The sequence below is a fragment of the Oncorhynchus keta genome, chromosome 19 (assembly GCF_023373465.1).
Source record: "Oncorhynchus keta strain PuntledgeMale-10-30-2019 chromosome 19, Oket_V2, whole genome shotgun sequence".
NCBI classification, from domain to species: Eukaryota; Metazoa; Chordata; class Actinopteri; order Salmoniformes; family Salmonidae; genus Oncorhynchus; species Oncorhynchus keta.
The window spans coordinates 49,816,328-49,834,466 of record NC_068439.1 but is presented as its reverse complement, the minus strand read 5'-3'; the positions used below and the strand labels follow the sequence as shown (position 1 = coordinate 49,834,466).

At 41.8% G+C, this 18,139-nt stretch overlaps 1 protein-coding gene across 4 annotated transcripts in view; it reads left to right on the top strand.

Moving 5' to 3' along the window:
- Positions 1-867: 867 nt before the first annotated feature.
- The window catches only part of LOC118398407 (mitogen-activated protein kinase-binding protein 1-like), a 49,553-nt gene continuing 32,281 nt past the window's right edge, over positions 868-18,139 (top strand). For 2 of the 4 annotated variants that reach the window (XM_052470723.1, XM_052470721.1), the window contains exons 1-7: positions 868-1,305; positions 10,835-10,926; positions 15,070-15,132; positions 15,266-15,323; positions 16,188-16,358; positions 17,001-17,138; positions 17,449-17,631. In XM_052470723.1, coding sequence (XP_052326683.1) covers positions 1,219-1,305; positions 10,835-10,926; positions 15,070-15,132; positions 15,266-15,323; positions 16,188-16,358; positions 17,001-17,138; positions 17,449-17,631 — 792 coding nt within the window. In that variant the 5' untranslated portion in view covers positions 868-1,218. The remainder of the gene's footprint in view (positions 1,306-10,834; positions 10,927-15,069; positions 15,133-15,265; positions 15,324-16,187; positions 16,359-17,000; positions 17,139-17,448; positions 17,632-18,139) is intronic. The other 2 variants (XM_052470722.1, XM_052470725.1) reach the window with 2 other exon arrangements.

The window sequence follows — 18,139 nt, the reverse complement described above, 5'->3', positions numbered from 1 at the left end:
TCTAAATATCATTTGACCAGTAATCATAGACATGGATTATTGCAGCGTTCTAATGGTCTACTTATGACACAGCTTAAATGTATGTTTTATCTGGGTTTTACACACGTCTCTATTACATTGGCGGATACGGGGTAATGATTGCATTTATAGGGCTAGTTAGAGCGCAGATGTAGGCTAACTATCTGAGCTACTAATACCAATATCATGTATTAGATAAACATAAAAAAACATTGTCTCTGTGCTAATTTAACGAAGGAACGTGCCATGAGAAGTAGGGATGAATGACTGACAGAGACTGATCTAGGATCTGCATATTCTGCTGCCATACCCACAGCCCATCGGTAGGCGGGGGAACAAAACTGACCATAGATCTACGTCTACATGGATCTCCTACTGCACTAGAGCAGGGGTTTGCAAACGTTTTTCACTCTGGGGCCCCCAGGGTGAATGCTTTGGGCACAAGCACTGTTGCTTTGGGCACAAGCCCCAATGCTTTAGGCACAAGCACTGTTCATGACGCAAACTGTTCACACCCCTCTTGTTGGTGTGTAGAGGATTTTGCAGGTTTAAGGCTTATTTCCTGCAACTCTACACAGTCATGGGTTGCCAATAACATTTTGCAGTTTTAAAGCTAATTTTCTAATGTGTATTCATGTGATATGTGAGTGACCAAAAAATGACTATAGGCTAAAAAAAAGAAATAAAGAAACTAACCGTTATGGGCTAGTTGATCTGGACATTTCTGACAAGTTATAAATAGCTCTATGGAATTAATACCAGGACAAGAGGAACTGATGTTAGACTAACCAATTTCGAAATTGAACATTGTGCATTCTACTATTACAACTTTCAAGAGTAAGATTAAAGCCAGACTGAGTTCCTTAAAAAAATGTCAATCAAAACGTTTTTTCGCTGACCCCTTGCGCCCTAGGGTTCGCGCCCCACAGCTTGTGAACCACTGCACTAGAGAAGATAACTAGCTTAGTCGCTGAACATGAGCTAAGCCGAATACAGTACACCCGTCACCGGAGTTTAACGCTACTCTAACCTACTCAAGAGATTAAAGTTTACACAAGCCTGTGCCCCTAAAGTTTACGCGGCTGCAAAAAAATATTAGTTGGGGATGCAAGCGCGTTTGTATCCTAAAGAAGGATTTCACGGTTCGAATATCGCATAACTTTTAACATAATACATTTATCGGGATATTTTAGCATCAATATGGCAGTAGACGGGCACGGGTCAACAATAAAAAGTCGGATAAAGAACATGCTGCGGAAGAATCGGAAGGAAAACCTTGCCGACAAGGTGAGTGACTGCCGTTTTGCTTTTCATAGATTTATGCCCGACTGATAGGTTAACTAGAGCAATTTATAGTGTTATTGCATGCACATTATATTTATATTTGTGTTTAAGGAAAATAAAACATATTGCTTTATTGTGGGTATATCACTCTCAAGAAATGCCTTGTTAAAATGTAAAACTTCATATTCCCAATAAAATAGTCATAGGTCTGTAAACACCTGAGAACCTGGTGAAAATAAAATAAAGATACTTTTCAAATGCATGAGGTTGAGTCAGTGGATCCATCTAATCGGGTTATTGTTGAGAAAATCAAGTACAGAACAGCGTGCAAACGAATCAATCAGCTTCCTTCCTCACGTTGTATTGATGATAGACACAATTCAGTGTCAGAAAATACCAGGGAGGTATTGAAGTGTTTGTTTAGCCCTCTGTCCAGACCAACAGTTCAGCTTCTTTCAGTTTGAGGTCGATATTACTCAACGAGCACATTTGGTTCCTTGGAAGTTGTGGGAACATTGACATTGCTTGTGGAAACGAAGCCACACAGTCCCAAACACTTCAATACCTCCCTGGCATTTTCTGACACGGAAGTGAACATTTCGCCTGTTCTGAGAACATTTTAGTTTGCAGGGAGGTTCTGAACGTTTTCCTCTGGTTCCTTGATGGTTTACCTGGAAGGTTGTATTACATTTCCTTAGGCATTTATCATGCAAGCATTTTTTTTTTTTTGTGACTAGCATCAATGAGATTTGAAGCTATAATTTGATGTTCTCTGTCCATGGAATTAGTCCACTGCGCCAACAAGATGGAGCTAGCATGCCATGTTTTTTAAAAACTCAAACAAAGCTGTTTATCTATTAAAACAGACCACAGCGCTCATTAAGATCAGGTCTGGCCAATTAGTGGGTGTGACCAACACTGGAACACTGGTCACTTTAAATAATGTTTACGTACTGTTTTACTCATTTCATACATTATGTATATACTGTATTATAGGCAAGGCCAAACCTATTTAACTACATATGCTATTATTCAGATATACTACACTGAACAAAAATATAAACGCAACATGTAAAGTCAAGAAACTGATTTAAACAGGAGGATCATTACACAGGTGCACCTTGTGCTGGGGACAATAAAAGGCCACTCTAAATTGTGCAGTTTTGTCAACCAATGCAATGCCACAGATGTCTCATATTTTGAGGGGGTGTGTAATTGGCATGCTGACTGCTGGAATGTCCACCAGAGCTGTTGCCAGAGAATTTAATGTTTATTTCTCTACCAATGTTGTTTTTAAATAATTTTTCAGTATGGCCAATAGGCCTCACAACCGCAGACCAGGTGTATGGTGTCGTGTGGACGAGCGGTTTGCTGCTGGCAACTTTGTGAACAGAGTGCCCCATGGTGGCGTTATGGTATGGGCAGGCATAAGATACGGAAAAGGAACAATTGTGTTTTATCAATGGCAATTTGAATGCACAGAGATGCCGTGATCCTGTACACAATTCCTGGAAGTTGAAAATGTCCCAGTTCTTCCATGGCCTGCATACTCACTAGACATGTCACCCATTGAGCATGTTTGTGATGCTCTGGATCAACGTGCACGACATCGTGTTCCAGTTCTCTACAATATCCAGCAACTTCGCGCAGCCATTGAAGAGGAGTGGGACAATATTGCACAGGCCACAATCAACAGCTTGATCAACTCTATGCGAAGGAGATGTGTTGAGCTGCATGAGGCAAGTGGTGGTCACACCAGATACGGACTGGTTTTCTGATCCAGGCCCCTACCAACAGATCTGTGTATCTGTGAAATCCATAGATTAGGGCCTAATTAATTTATTTCAATTGACTGATTTCCTTATGAACTTTAATTCAGTAAAATCTTTAAAATTGTCATGTTGCGTTTTATATTTTTGTTCAGTATATCCATATTCCATATTCTATCCATATACTGCCCATATTGCCTATACATCCCTTCACATTAACCCTATATATACAAAAAATATGTGGACACACCTTGAAAATAGGGATTCAGCTATTTCAGCCACTCCCCTTGCTGACAGGTGTATAAAATCGAGCACACAGCCAGCCATGCTAACTCCATAGATGAACATTGGCAGTAGAATGGCCTTAAGAGCTCAGTGACTTTCAACAGGGCACCATCATAGAATGCCACCTTTGCAACAAGTCAGTTTGTAAAATTTCTGCTCTGCTAGAGCTGACCCGGTCAACTGTAAGTGCTGTTATTGTGAAGTGGAAATGTCTAGGAACAACAATGGCTCAGCTGCAAAGTGGTAGGCCACACAAGCTCACAGAATGGGACCACTGAGTGCTGAAAAAAAATATTTATCCTCGGTTGCAAAACTCACTACCGAGTTCCAAACTGCCTCTGGAATCAACGTCGGCACCAGAACTGTTCGGGGGGAGATTCATGAAATGGGTTTCCATAGTAGAGCAGCCACACACAGGTCTAAGATCATTTTGCGCAATCCCGACCGTCAGCTGGAGTGGTGTAAAGCTCGCCGATATTGGACTCTGGAGCAGTGAATACGCGTTCTCTGGAGTGACGAATCACACTTCTGGGTTCGGTGAATGCCAGGAGAACGCTACCTGCACCAATGCATAGTGCCAACTGTAAAGTTTGGTGGGAGAGGAATAATGGTCTGGTACTGTTTTTCATGGTAATTGACCAAGTCCATATTATTGCAAGAACAGCTCAAATAAGCAAAGAGAAATGACAGTCCATCATCATTACTTTAAGACATGACGGTCAGTCAATCCCGACAATTTCATGAATTTTGAAAGTTTCAAGTGCATTCGCAATAACCATCAAGGGCTATGATGAAACTGGCTCTCATGAGGACCGCCACAGGAAAGGAAGACCCAGAGTTACCTCTGCTGCAGAGGATACGTTTATTAGTTACCAGCCTCAGAAATTGCAGCCCAAATAAATGCTTCACAGAGTTCAAGTAACAGACACATCTCAACATCAACTGTTCAGAGGAGACTGTGTGAATCGGGCGTTCATGGTCGAATTGCTGCAAAGAAACCACTATTAAAGGGACACCAATAAGAAGATAATTCCTTGGACCAAGAAACACGAGCAATGGACATTAGACCGGTGGAAATCTGTGCTTTGGTCTGATGAGTCCAAATTTGAGATTTTTGGTTTCAACCACCTTGTCTTTTAGAGACGCAGAGGTGGTGAACGGATGATCTCCGCATGTGTGGTTCCCACCATGAAGCATGGAGGTGTGATGGTGTGGTGGTGCTTTGCTGGTGACACTGTCAGTGTTTTATTTAGAATTCAAGGCACACTTAACCAGCATGGCTACCACAGCATTATGCAGAGATACGCCATCCAACTTGGTTTGTGCTTAGTCCAACTATCATTTGTTTTTCAACGGGACAATGACCCAACACACCTCCAGGCTGTGTAAGGGCTATTTGACCAATAAGGAGTGATGGAGTGCTGCATCATATGACCTGGCCTCCACAATCACCCGACCTCAACCCAATTGAGATGGTTTGGGATGAGTTGGACCGCAGAGTGAAGGAAAAGCAGCCAACTTGCTCAGCATATATGGGAACTCCTTCAAGACTGTTGGAAAAGTATTCCAGGTGAAGCTGGTTGAGAGAATGCCAAGAGTGTACAAAGCTGTCATCATGGCAAAGGGTGACTACTTTGAAGAATCTAAAATATATTTTGATTTTGTTTAACACTTTTTTGGTAACTTCATGATTCCATATGTGTTATTTCATAGTTTTGTTGTCTTCACTATTTTTCTGCAATGTAGAAAATAGTAAAAATCAAGAAAAAACCCTTGCATGAGTACGTGTGTCCAAACTGTTGACTTATTCTATATATACCGTGTGCGTTCGGTGTTTCTGGTATGACGCTACAAGCTTGGCACACCTGTATTTGGGTGATTTCCATCCCCCCCCCCATTCTTCTCTGCAGATCTTCTCATGCTCTGTCAGGTTGGATGGGGAGCGTCGCTGTACAACTATTTTCAGGTCTCTCCAGAAATGTTCGATCGGGTTCAAGTCCGGGCTCTGGCTGGGCCACTCAAGAACATTCAGAGACTTGTCCCGAAACCACTTCTGCGTTGTCTTGGCTGTGTGCTTAGGGTCATTGTCTTGTTGGAAGGTGAAACTTTGCCCCAATCTGAGGTCCTGAGTGTTCTGGAGAGGGTTTTCATCAGGTATCTCTCTGTACTTTACTCTGTTCATCTTTCCCTTGATCCTGACTAGTCACCCAGTCCCTGCCACTGACAAATATCCCCACAGCATGATGCTGCCACCACTATACCGATTGCACAGTTTGGCCTGGCGGCCAGCTCTCGGTGGTTCTAAACTTCCTCCATTAAGGAATGAGGGAGGCCAATGTGTTCTTGGGGACTTTCAATGCTGCATGTTTTGGTACCCTTCCCCAGATCTTTGTCTCGACACAATCCTGTCTCGGAGCTCATGGCTTAGTTTTTGCTCTGACATCAAAGTCTGAATACTTACATAAATAAGGTATTTCTGTTTTTAATTTTTAATAAATTAGCAAAAAAAATCTATAACCTGTTTTCGCTTTGTCATAATGGGGTTTTGTGTGTAGATTGATGAGGAAATGAATGTAATGTAGAAGAGAACCAGGGGGAGACTCGTCGAGTTCTGGTGACAGCTGTAGCCAAATCAAATGTTATTGGTCACATACACATGGTTAGCAGATGTTATTGGTCACATACACATGGTTAGCAGATGTTATTGGTCACATACACATGGTTAGCAGATGTTATTGGTCACAGACACATGGTTAGCAGATGTTATTGGTCACAGACACATGGTTAGCAGATGTTATTGGTCACAGACACATGGTTAGCAGATGTTATTGCGATTGTAGCGAAATGCTTGTGCTTCTATTGCCGACAGTGCATCAATATCAACAAGTAATCTAATGTCGTAACGTTGACTATTCATTAATGTGAAGACTGTTTACATTATCAAATCAATTATCTTTGTAATTATTCCATGATTTCAACTAATCACGGACACATGGTTAGCAGATGTTATTGCGATTGTAGCGAAATGCTTGTGCTTCTATTGCCGACAGTGCATCAATATCAACAAGTAATCTAATGTCGTAACGTTGACTATTCATTAATGTGAAGACTGTTTACATTATCAAATCAATTATCTTTGTAATTATTCCATGATTTCAACTAATCACGGACACATGGTTAGCAGATGTTATTGCGATTGTAGCGAAATGCTTGTGCTTCTATTGCCGACAGTGCATCAATATCAACAAGTAATCTAATGTCGTAACGTTGACTATTCATTAATGTGAAGACTGTTTACATTATCAAATCAATTATCTTTAATTATTCCATGATTTCAACTAATCACGGAATAGTAATTTTTCTGATATTTTCAAATCTTATCGATTAGTCACTTATTATTACCTCACCAGTCATACTCTGGATGTCGCAAACCCTTGGATATCTGCACGAACCCTAGCATAAATGATGAATCAGTGATATACAAATTGGCTTAATTATTTATTTACTAACTCACTAAATAATCACACAGAATTACATAAACACACACAGGATAGGTAACACATTGGTTACTCACATGATACACTGAAAAGTCCCTAGTGGAGGAAACCAATAGGACTGCTTGGTAGACAAAGGAAAGGGGTGGGGACAGATAAGAAAGAGCGGAAGAACAGAATGGACCCTCTACACTACATACATACAGTTGTATACGTTCACCGTAAATATGGATATTTAGCACCCTAACAACCGCTCATTTGGATTTTAGAAATGCAATGTGCATATTTAAGCTTGTATGTCATTGCTGTCTCTCCATTGAAAACCCTTGATCAGTCAGAGTCTCTGGTTGTTTAAGTCTGGTCGCCATGTCCTTTGTAGCTCTGTTGTAATGGATACGTCAGGCGTACTAATGGTCGTTGCATAGGGAAGTGTTCTTGAGATGGAGCTTTCAGAGTACCATTGATTAGAGTTGATCTGTTAGAATAGATGCTTCCGCTGTTGTCGGTATCCTCATCCTAGACTTACACACATTTCCAGCTGCAGACTGGTACAGTGGCGTCTAAGATTTGCTGCTTCTGTAGCAATCTATTGGTCTTGATTGTTGATTATTCAGGTCACAGCTAGAACCACTTCACAACCCGGCATGTTTTGGTCTAAATATACAGTGGGGGAAAAAAGTATTTAGTCAGCCACCAATTGTGCATGTTCTCCCACTTAAAAAGATGAGAGAGGCCTCTAATTTTCATCATAGGTACACTTCAACTATGATAGACAAAATGAGAAAAAAAATCAGGAAAATCACATTGTAGGATTTTTAATGAATTTTTTTGCAAATTATGGTGGAAAATAAGTATTTGGGTCAACAACAAACAAGCAAGATTTCTGGCTCTCACAGACCTGTAACTTCTTCTTTAAGAGGCTCCTCTGTCCTCCACTCGTTACCTGTATTAATGGCACCTGTTTGAATTTATCAGTATAAAAGACACCTGTCCACAACCTCAGTCACACTCCAAACTCTACTATGGCCATGACCAAAGAGCTGTCAAAGGACACCAGAAACAAAATTGTAGACCTGCACCAGGCTGGGAAGACTGAATCTGCAATAGGTAAGCAGCTTGGTTTGAAGAAATCAACTGTGGGAGCAATTATTAAGAAATGGAAGACATACAAGACCACTGATAATCTCCGTCGATCTGGGGCTCCATGCAAGATCTCACCCCGTGGGGTCAAAATTATCACAAGAACGGTGAGCAAAAATCCCAGAACCACACGGGGGGGACCTAGTGAATGACCTGCAGAGAGCTGGGACCAAAGTAACAAAGCCTACCATCAGTAACACACTACGCTGCCAGGAACTCAAATCCTGCAGTGCCAGACGTGTCCCCTTGCTTAAGCCAGTACATGTTCAGGCCCGTCTGAAGTTTTCTAGAGAGCATTTGGATGATCCAGAAGAAGATTGGGAGAATGTCATATGGTCAGATGAAACCAAAATATAACTTTTTGGTAAAAACTCAACTAGTCTTGTTTGGAGGACAAAGAATGCTGAGTTGCATCCAAAGAACACCATACCCACTGTGAAGCATGGGGGTGAAAACATAATGGTTTGGGGCTGTTTTTCTGCAAAGGGACCAGGACGACTGATCCATGTAAAGGAAAGAATGAATGGGGCCATGTATCGTGAAAACCTCCTTCCATCAGCAAGGGCATTGAAGATGAAACGTGGCTGGGTCTTTCAGCATGACAATGATCCCAAACACACCGCCCGGGCAACGAAGGAGTGGCTTCGTAAGAAGCATTTCAAGGTCCTGGAGTGGCCTAGCCAGTCTCCAGATCTCAACCCCATAGACAAGCTTTGGAGGGAGTTGAAAGTCCGTGTTGCCCAGCAACAGCCCCAAAACATCACTGCTCTAGAGGAGATCTGCATGGAGGAATGGGCAAAAATACCAGAAACAGTGTGTGAAAACCTTGTGAAGACTTACAGAAAATGTTTGACCTCTCTGTCATTGAGAAAGTTTTATTGACCAAATACTTATTTTCCACCATAATTTGCAAATAAATAAAAAATCCTACAATGTGATTTTGTTCTCTCATTTTGTCTGTCATAGGTGAAGTGTACATACGATGAAAATTACAGGTCTCTCTCATATTTTTAAGTGGGAGAACTTGCACAATTGGTGGCTGACTAAATACTTTTTTGCCCCATTGTAAATTTCATCAGAAGTTTGCTTTATACTGGAGTAGAGAAGGGGCGTTCCACTGACTGATCATAAGTTACTATGAAAAGCTATTCTCATTTACAAAGACTAAAATCACGTTGTTGTCTTTCCAAAAGTATTCTTATAATAATAATAATAATAAAATTTGATTTGATTTGAAAAGTATTCTTAACCATTTATTTTTATACAACAGTCGGATGCAAACCCCATAATTGAGAATTGTTTACAAACAAATATACAATAATGTGGATCTCCTGTCTCTCATCAGGTCACCAAATGAAACAAATTCGACATGCTCATTCCTTGATTTCCCACTGACCATTCGAACTGTCCGGATTTACAGAGATACTGTTTCATTATTCAACCTTTTGATGTTAGTTTGGCCAAGTCCAATCCCAATACTACAGACCCAGAAGCAGAGTATTTATGACCGTCATAAAACTGTGGAGAGAGAGAGTGATAGGGGCACGTCATGACATTAACAATTCCACAACTACCTAATACACACAAATCTAAGTAAAGGGATGGAATAAGAATATGTACATATAAATATATGGATGAGGAATGACCGAGCGGCATAGGCAAGATACAATAGATGGTCCGATGAAACAAAAATAGAACTGTTTGACCATAATGACCATCGTTATGTTTGGAGGAAAATGGGGGATGCTTGCAAGCCGAAAAACACCATCCCAACCGTGAAGCACGGGGTGGCAGAATCATGTTGTGGGGGTGCTTTGCTGCAGGAGGGACTGGTGCACTTCACGAAATAGATGGCATCATGAGGAGGAACATTATGTGGACATATTGAAGCAACATCTCAAGGCATCAGTTAGGAAGTTGAAGTCGCAAATAGGTCTTCCAAATGGACAATGACCCCAAGCATACTTCCAAAGTTGTGAAAAAATGGTTTAAAGACAACAAAGTCAAGGTATTGGAATGGCCATCACAAAGCCCTGACCTAAATGCCATAGAAAATTTGTGGGCAGAACTGAAAAAGCGTGTGCGAGCAAGGAGGCCTACAAACCTGACTCCGTTACATCAGCTCTGTCAGGAGGAATGGGCCAAAATTCACCCACCTTATTGTGGGAAGCTTGTGGAAGGCTACCCGAAACGTTTGACCCAAGTTAACTGTAGAACAAGATGGAAGCCTGTAGGAAACATTATGCTGAAGTACTGAAATTCCCACAGAAGAACATTGTTTAGAAAACATTAAGAAACTATTTCAGAACATCCCCAATGTCAAACCAAGTTGGTGAACGTTTCTAGAACATTACCAAAATTGAAATTAAATATAAACATGTTTGAACTTTTATGAAATGTTAAAGTAATGGAATAACAATTTTTTGTGTTTTTTTGTTGCCAAGATCCTTAAATATGCTGAGAATCTTCCAAAGCCAAGCAACTATACTGCACCATTCCCAGAAAATTGTTTAAAGGTTGTATGCAACATAACCATAGGATAACCAACCACGCTCTAAGAAACATATGGTTCTCAGAACGTTATTTGCTAGTTGGGTGGTCCATCAGGGCTAATCTTCCAGGGTTCATAAACATATATGCAATACATAAGGGACCATCAATGAGGGGCTATGCGTGAACAATGTTGCATTATTTTCCAGAGAACGCATAAAGCCCCGAGTTGATTATCCCTTTTTTTTAATCCTCTCAGATCTCCACTAATGCATAATGATTGCGGGCTAGGGACAAGGGCTGGATTTGGGATTGGCTTGTTAAAACTCTAGAATTGTCTGTCTCCCTCTGTAGGTGACTTTGGAGAGGGTCCTGGGAATCACAGCCTCTGGCAACAGTGGTCTGGCCTGTAACCTCCACTCTGGTCTTGTGGCCTATCCTGCTGGGTAAGTCTAGGGGGAGAGAAAGAGAGAGAGCGTGCATGCCATACCTGGGTTCAAATACTATTTCAAATGGCTCAATTACTTTCGCGTACATTCAGATATTGTATTTGAAAAGATGAGTGGTCATGCTTTTGAAAATACTCAAATACACTCCCATTAATTTAACTCAGGTATTTTTACTGAACAAAAATATAAATGCAACATGTAAAGTTTTGGTCCCATGTTTCATAAGCTGAAATAAAAGATCCCAAAAATGTTCCATATGCACAAAAAGCTTATTTATCTCAAATTCTGTGCACAAAGTTGTTTACATCACTGTTAGTGAGCATTTCTCCTTTGCCAAGATAATCCATCCATCTGACAGATGTGGCATATCAAGAAACTGATTAAACAGCATGATCATTACACAGGTGCACCTTGTGCTGGGGACAATGAAAGGACACTTTAAAATGTGCAGTTTTGTTACACAACACAATGCCACAGATCTCTCGAGTTTTGAGGGAGCATGCAATTGGCATGCCGACTGCAGGTCTATCCACCAGAGCTGTTGCCAGAGAATTTCATGTTCATTTCTCTACCATAAACCGAATCCAATGTCGTTTTCGAGAATTTGGCAGTACGTCCAACTGGCTATACAATTGCAGACCACGTGTAACCACGCCAGCCCAGGACCGCCACATCTGGCTTCTTCACGTGCGGGATCATCTGAGACCAGACACCCAGACAGCTGATGAATGTGTGGAGTATTTCTGTCTGTCATAAATCCCTTTTGTGGGGAAAAACAAATTCTGACTGGATGGGCCTGGCTCCCCAGTGGGTGGGCCTGTGCCCTCCCAGGCCCATCCATGGCTGCGCCCCTGGCCATTCATGTGAAATCCATAGATTAGGGCCTCATTTATTTATTTTGATTGACTGATTTTCTGATATGAATTGTAACTCAGTGAAATTATTGCATGTTGCGTTTTCTATTTTAGTTCAGTATAGTATTTAAAACAAGTATTTACATTTAAAAGTACAATTTGGTAGACTATTCCTCTTTTTTTCTATTTAAAAAAAATGTTATTATTATTATTTTTTACAAATAACCATTGAAATACTCAAGTATTTACTCAAAAACACATACATTTGAGCCCAGGTCTGGTGCATGCGTGCGTGACTACATGTGAATAAAAGAGATTCGGAGAGAGATTGTCACACTACAATGAAACCTGAAAGCTTATTAAGCACTGTTTGTGGTATCTGTGTTTTTTTTCTTCTCTGATCTGACGGCACTCATCAAATAATGTTAAAGCCCCCATGCAGTCTTTTTAAATCATCAATGTATGTCTTAAATCATTGTGTGTCTGTGTGTGTGTGTGTGTGTGTGTGTGTGTGTGTGTGTGTTTTATTTCATGAAAATAACTCCAAATATGTATTTTTATCATTTATTTCCCTGGGCCTCCTTTTGCCATTGAAATGCTCAGTCTGATTGTGTGGGCGTGTCAATACAAATGTAAATATATTTACACACACAACCCTGATTGGAGGATATGATCATCTAGACTCTGTGCAAATAAAAGATGATTGGTCAGAATAATCAGATCAGATTGTGATTTCATGCTGTGGGCCAAAAACAGTGTGAAATTCCAGTAAAAAAAAAAAAGCTCTTGCACCTAAAGGGCATTATCATAATTTTCACAACTTCAGAGTGTTATTTCAACCTTTTATAGTGTCAAAATATAATTACAAAATAATTCAAATCACTTTTTAGACTACACTGCCCCTTTTTAAAGCTCATCAAGATTGCTCTGTAATACTCTACTCTCATCCCGGGACTCGTTCCCTACGTGGTGCTTTAACTTCACTAGGGTAGGGGGCACTATTTTCACTTCTGGATGAAAAGCGTGCCCAAAGTAAACTGCCTGCTACTCAGGCCCAGAAGCTAGGATATGCGTAAGCTAGGATATGCATATAATTGGTAGATTTGAATAGAAAACACTCTAAAAGTTCCACAACTGTTAAAATAATGTATTTGAGTATAACAGAAGTGAGAAAAATCCATCCAGAAAGTGGGATTTTTTAAATGTTTGTAGTTTTCTATTGAATGCTATTACAGTATCCATTGACTTATGACTCAAATTGCACTTCCTATTACTTCCACTAGTTGTCAACAGTCTTTAGAAATTGTTTCAGGCTTGTATTGTGAAAAATGAGGGAGTAAGCACTCTGAATGAGTGGACACTGCAGTGTCTCAGAGCTTTTTCATGCGCGTGACCGAGAGTGCGCCTTTCTTGTTTACCTTTTTATATTGACGACGTTAATATTGGTTGAAATATTATTATTTAGGCTTAAAACATCGTTTTAAATGTTTCTATGAACTTTACGGACACTATTTGGATTTTTCATCTGCCCGTTGTGACTGCATTTGAGCCTGTGGATTACTGAACAAAACGTGCAAACAAAACTGAGGTTTTTGGATATAAACAGGGACTTTATCGAACAAAACAAACATTTATTGAGTAAATGGGAGTCTTGTGAGTGCAACCATATGAAGATCATCAAAGGTAAGTGATTAATTTTATCTCTATTTCGGACTTGTGTAACTCATCTACTTGGCTGGTTTACTGTTTGTAATGATTTGTCTGCTGGGCGCTGTTCAAATCAAATAAAATTGTATTTGTCACATACTCATGGTTAGCAGATGTTAATGCGAGTGTAGCGAAATGCTTGTGCTTCTAGTTCCGACAATGCAGTGATAACCAACAAGTAATCTAACTAACAATTCCAAAACTACTGTCTTATACACAGTGTAAGGGGATAAAGAATATGTACATAAGGATATATGAATGAGTGATGGTTCTCAGATAATCACATGGTATGCTTTCACCGTAAAGTCTTTTTGAAATCTGGCAATCTGAGTTAATCTATAAACCGATGTATAACACTTTCTGTTTTTGAATTTGGCGCTCTGCAATTTCACTGGATGTTGGCCAGGTGGGACGCTAGCATCCCACGTACTCTAGTGAGGTTAACTGTGCTGTACACAGAGTTGCTGTTCCATCTTGCAGACTATGTAAGGTCCTTGTTCAACATTAGCAGTGCTGAATACGTCCAAGCTAAGATGGGTTAGAGAACGAATGGCGTATTTAGTGGACGATCAGCATTTCTCAGAGTTGCTGCGGACTCTGTCTGCCTGTAAGCAGAAACCCTAAACGGAAGCACAAATGCAGTAAGTAGGCCATGCTTCCTAAAAGCCTCTGTCATAACCTTATTATTCAGGCCAATGTCTGGAACAACAAGAGAATTAGGTCCTTGGACTAGCTCTGTGCCAAGCTCTGTGTGTGCCATTGTTTATACCTTTGCCAATCCTCCTCAGCTCCTCTATTTTAAACTCCTGGCACACTTAATAGGCCAGGGACGTGGTTCACACATCGCTGTTTCACATAGCTGCCAGCGTGTCTTGTCTTAATTAGCGGCCAGTGTATCCTGTCATAATTTACACCCCCATATTCTCTGTGACCAGGAAGTGAGGATAGCAGGAAGTGATAGGCACACATTATGACAGGGACTCAGGTATCTGATTTGAATGGCAGTCAGGTAGAAGCTCATAGAGGTTCACACGATTTATCAGGCAGGCTTAGAGATTCTGTTTAGGATCAGTGGAAGCTTTACAGTAGTAACACTGCTTTACATATTATATATTCAGGATTAAGGGAAGCGCTGTTGCAGAATACAGAACAAACAGCCCTTCAAAAGCTTGTTGGGTAACTAACACCCCTGTTGGGTTGCTACTGTTACATACAGTGCCTTCAGAAAGTGTTCATACCCCTTGACTTATTCCACATTTTGTTGTGTTTTTACGGCCTGAATTCAAAATGTATGAAATAGATGTGGGGGGAAAAAATCTTCTCACAATACCCCATAATGGCAACGTGAAAACGTGTTTTTAGAAATGGTTGCAAATTTCTTGGAAAATTAAATGCAGAAATATGTTATTTACATAAGTATCCACAGTGAATGCCATATTCCTCACTGCCTTTTTAGAAATGCAAATTGCCCTTATGTCATGTAAATATTACTCTGCAGCCACATGTTACTCAGCTGCCGATAAAGTGCATAAAACGATGGTAAAATTTAATGGGAGGATGTATTTCTCCTGCTCTGTAGCTGTGTGGTGGTTCTGCTGAACCCCAAGAAGAACAGACAGCACCACATCCTGAATACATCCAGGTGAGAAATGACTCACTCACACCACCAACCCCTAATCACCATCCTGCTCATTACCTAATCATCCTCTACCCATCCCTGAAACACGCACTGATACATGTATGACTGTTACCACACTCTTCTCTCCTTTTAACAGGAAAACTATCACAGCTCTGTCCTTCTCTTCAGATGGCAAATACTTGGTCACAGGAGAGGTGAGTTGTCTGTCTCTGTCTCTGTGTCTGTCTGTCATCCTCAAAAGCTGGTTAGAGGGTTTGATAGAATATCTCCCTGTGTTGTAGTGCGGTTGTACCGTAGGTATGGTAATGTTCTCGATCCAGATTAGCTCATGTGGCTCAACGCTGCCGTGTTGATGTGACGCCTAATCCCAGCTAGCCAATCCGAGCCTAAGTAAATCCCTCTCTGTAAATAGGTGATCACTTCAGTTGCCATAGCAGCAGGGGTCAAAGTTCAAGTACCATGCTCATAGGACTGCTGTTGGTTACACACACACACACACACACACCTCTGGGTAGAAGTAACCCTTAGGTACAGAGCTAGGATCAGTTTTCCCTTCCCAATGCTAACCTTAACATATTCCCCCACCCTAATGGTTATCATTGGTTATTGAGGAAGGTATCTCAATTGAATCCTTCCTACATTTCCTTTTCTTTTGGGTCATGGTTAAAGACTGGAATATCACTGATAGACTTTATCATTTTATTGATTTGAGTCCCTTACTTTGGAAGCAATGATTAATCTGTTACAGAAGCAGAACAATCAGTAGGATAAAAACTAGGGGTAAAAATGTGGATATCTCTGAGAGGACGATCTGATCACACACACACACACACACACACGCACTGTTTTTCATAGAGACTCTGTATCCTCAGTCATCCATGTCCTGAACTCTGACCTGGGCACAGACACATTCACGTAACAACCTTTTTGACCTTTTTGATAGTGTGTGTGAAATGGTTCAGACTGTGTGGATTGTGGCTGACACGGCATGTGTAATCTCGCAGTGACTTTATCTCTCTCTCCCCTTCTCTCGTTCTCGCACTCCCTCCCCCTCCCAGTCGGGTCACCTGCCTGCGGTGCGTGTGTGGGAGGTGTGTGAGTTTCGGCAGGTGGCGGAGCTGCAGGAACATAAGTATGGCGTATCCTGTGTGGCCTTCTCTCCCAACAGTAAATACATTGTCAGCGTGGGTTACCAGCACGACATGATGGTCCACGTCTGGGCATGGAAGGTACGCCAGCAGCCTCTGGCCAATAGGCATCCTACTTAAGTTGCCCAATGTCACCTTTTCTGTCAACAAATGCCCTGTGTGACCTTTCTATGAGCCAATATTGTCTGCCCTTCTGCTATAGCCACGGCCCCAGAGACAGCAACATCCATATTATCTACCCTTCTGCTATAGCCACGGCCCCAGAGACAGCAACATCCATATTATCTACCCTTCTGCTATAGCCACTGCCCCAGAGACAGCAACATCCATATTATCTACCCTTCTGCTATAGCCACTGCCCCAGAGACAGCAACATCCATATTATCTACCCTTCTGCTATAGCCACGGCCCCAGAGACAGCAACATCCATATTATCTACCCTTCTGCTATAGCCACTGCCCCAGAGACAGCAACATCCATATTATCTACCCTTCTGCTATAGCCACGGCCCCAGAGACGGCAACATCCATATTATCTACCCTTCTGCTATAGCCACTGCCCCAGAGACGGCAACATCCATATTATCTACCCTTCTGCTATAGCCACTGCCCCAGAGACAGCAACATCCATATTATCTACTCTTCTGCTTGTGTAACTGCCCCAGGGTCTATACTTCTGTAGTTACTGCCCTCCATACATTTTGTGTTTTTGTTGTGGTTGCAGAAGAACACAATAATTGCTGCTAACAAGGTGTCCAGTAAGGTGACAGCAGTGTCCTTCTCTGAGGATAGCTCCTACTTTGTGACAGCAGGGAACAGACACGTCAAGTTCTGGTACCTGGACCACTCCAAATCTATCGAGGTACTTTCATCTCTGTTCCTTGGGTTTCTGTGCAGGCTAATGCTACTGATTGTGAGCAGAATAACAGAATGGCTAACTCTTGTTACTCATTGCATTTCACACTACTAACTAACTGCATTTCTCTCTCTCATTTCTCTCCAGTCCCTCTGCTGGGGCGCTCTGGGCTCCTGATGCTAAAGTCTCATACTAATAACACTAGTGTTTCTGTTGTCTGTGCAGGCCAGTGCTCCAGTCCCTCTGCTGGGGCGCTCTGGGCTCCTGATGCTAAAGTCTCATACTAATAACACTAGTGTTTCTGTTGTCTGTGCAGGCCAGTGCTCCAGTCCCTCTGCTGGGGCGCTCTGGGCTCCTGGGGGAGCTGAGGAACAACTTTTTTTGCGACGTGGCATGTGGGCGGGGCTCTAAGGCCGAAAGCACCTTCTGTATCACCACCTCCGGCCTGCTCTGTGAGTTCAACCCCAAAAGGATGCTGGACAAGTGGGTGGACTTACGGGTGAGTCACTGACAAGATGGACTGGCCTATGGGTGAGTCACTGACAAATAGGTGGGCCTATGGGTGAGTGACTGACATCGGAGTGTGAAGGTGCCTTTGGACTGTTAACAGATGGCCTCGTGCTAGGAAATGGCCGGCATGTGTCTGTGGAGGGAAACGAGTTCATGTCTGTCTTTGGTATGGACTCTGTCCAACTGAAGGCTCTACTGAGGTCTGTGTGTCCCCTGTGTCCTGCCAAGCAGCAAGGGGATCACAGAGAGGTTAGGGACAGGGACGGGGACAGGATGTGTTTGACTTACTTTCAAATGGGAACACCTTTGTCCATCCAGGAGTGAGGCCAGGAAATTGAGCATAGATATGTAAACTAGATCATTACTGACTGGATCCTCGGGTCCTTGACACTAGATTTTCTCTGTTGCATAACTTCCTGCCCTCTATAGACCGTGCGTAGCAGTGCCAATCTCTGTGTCTGAGAAGCACCTCCAAGTCACTCTTTAATGTTACCGAT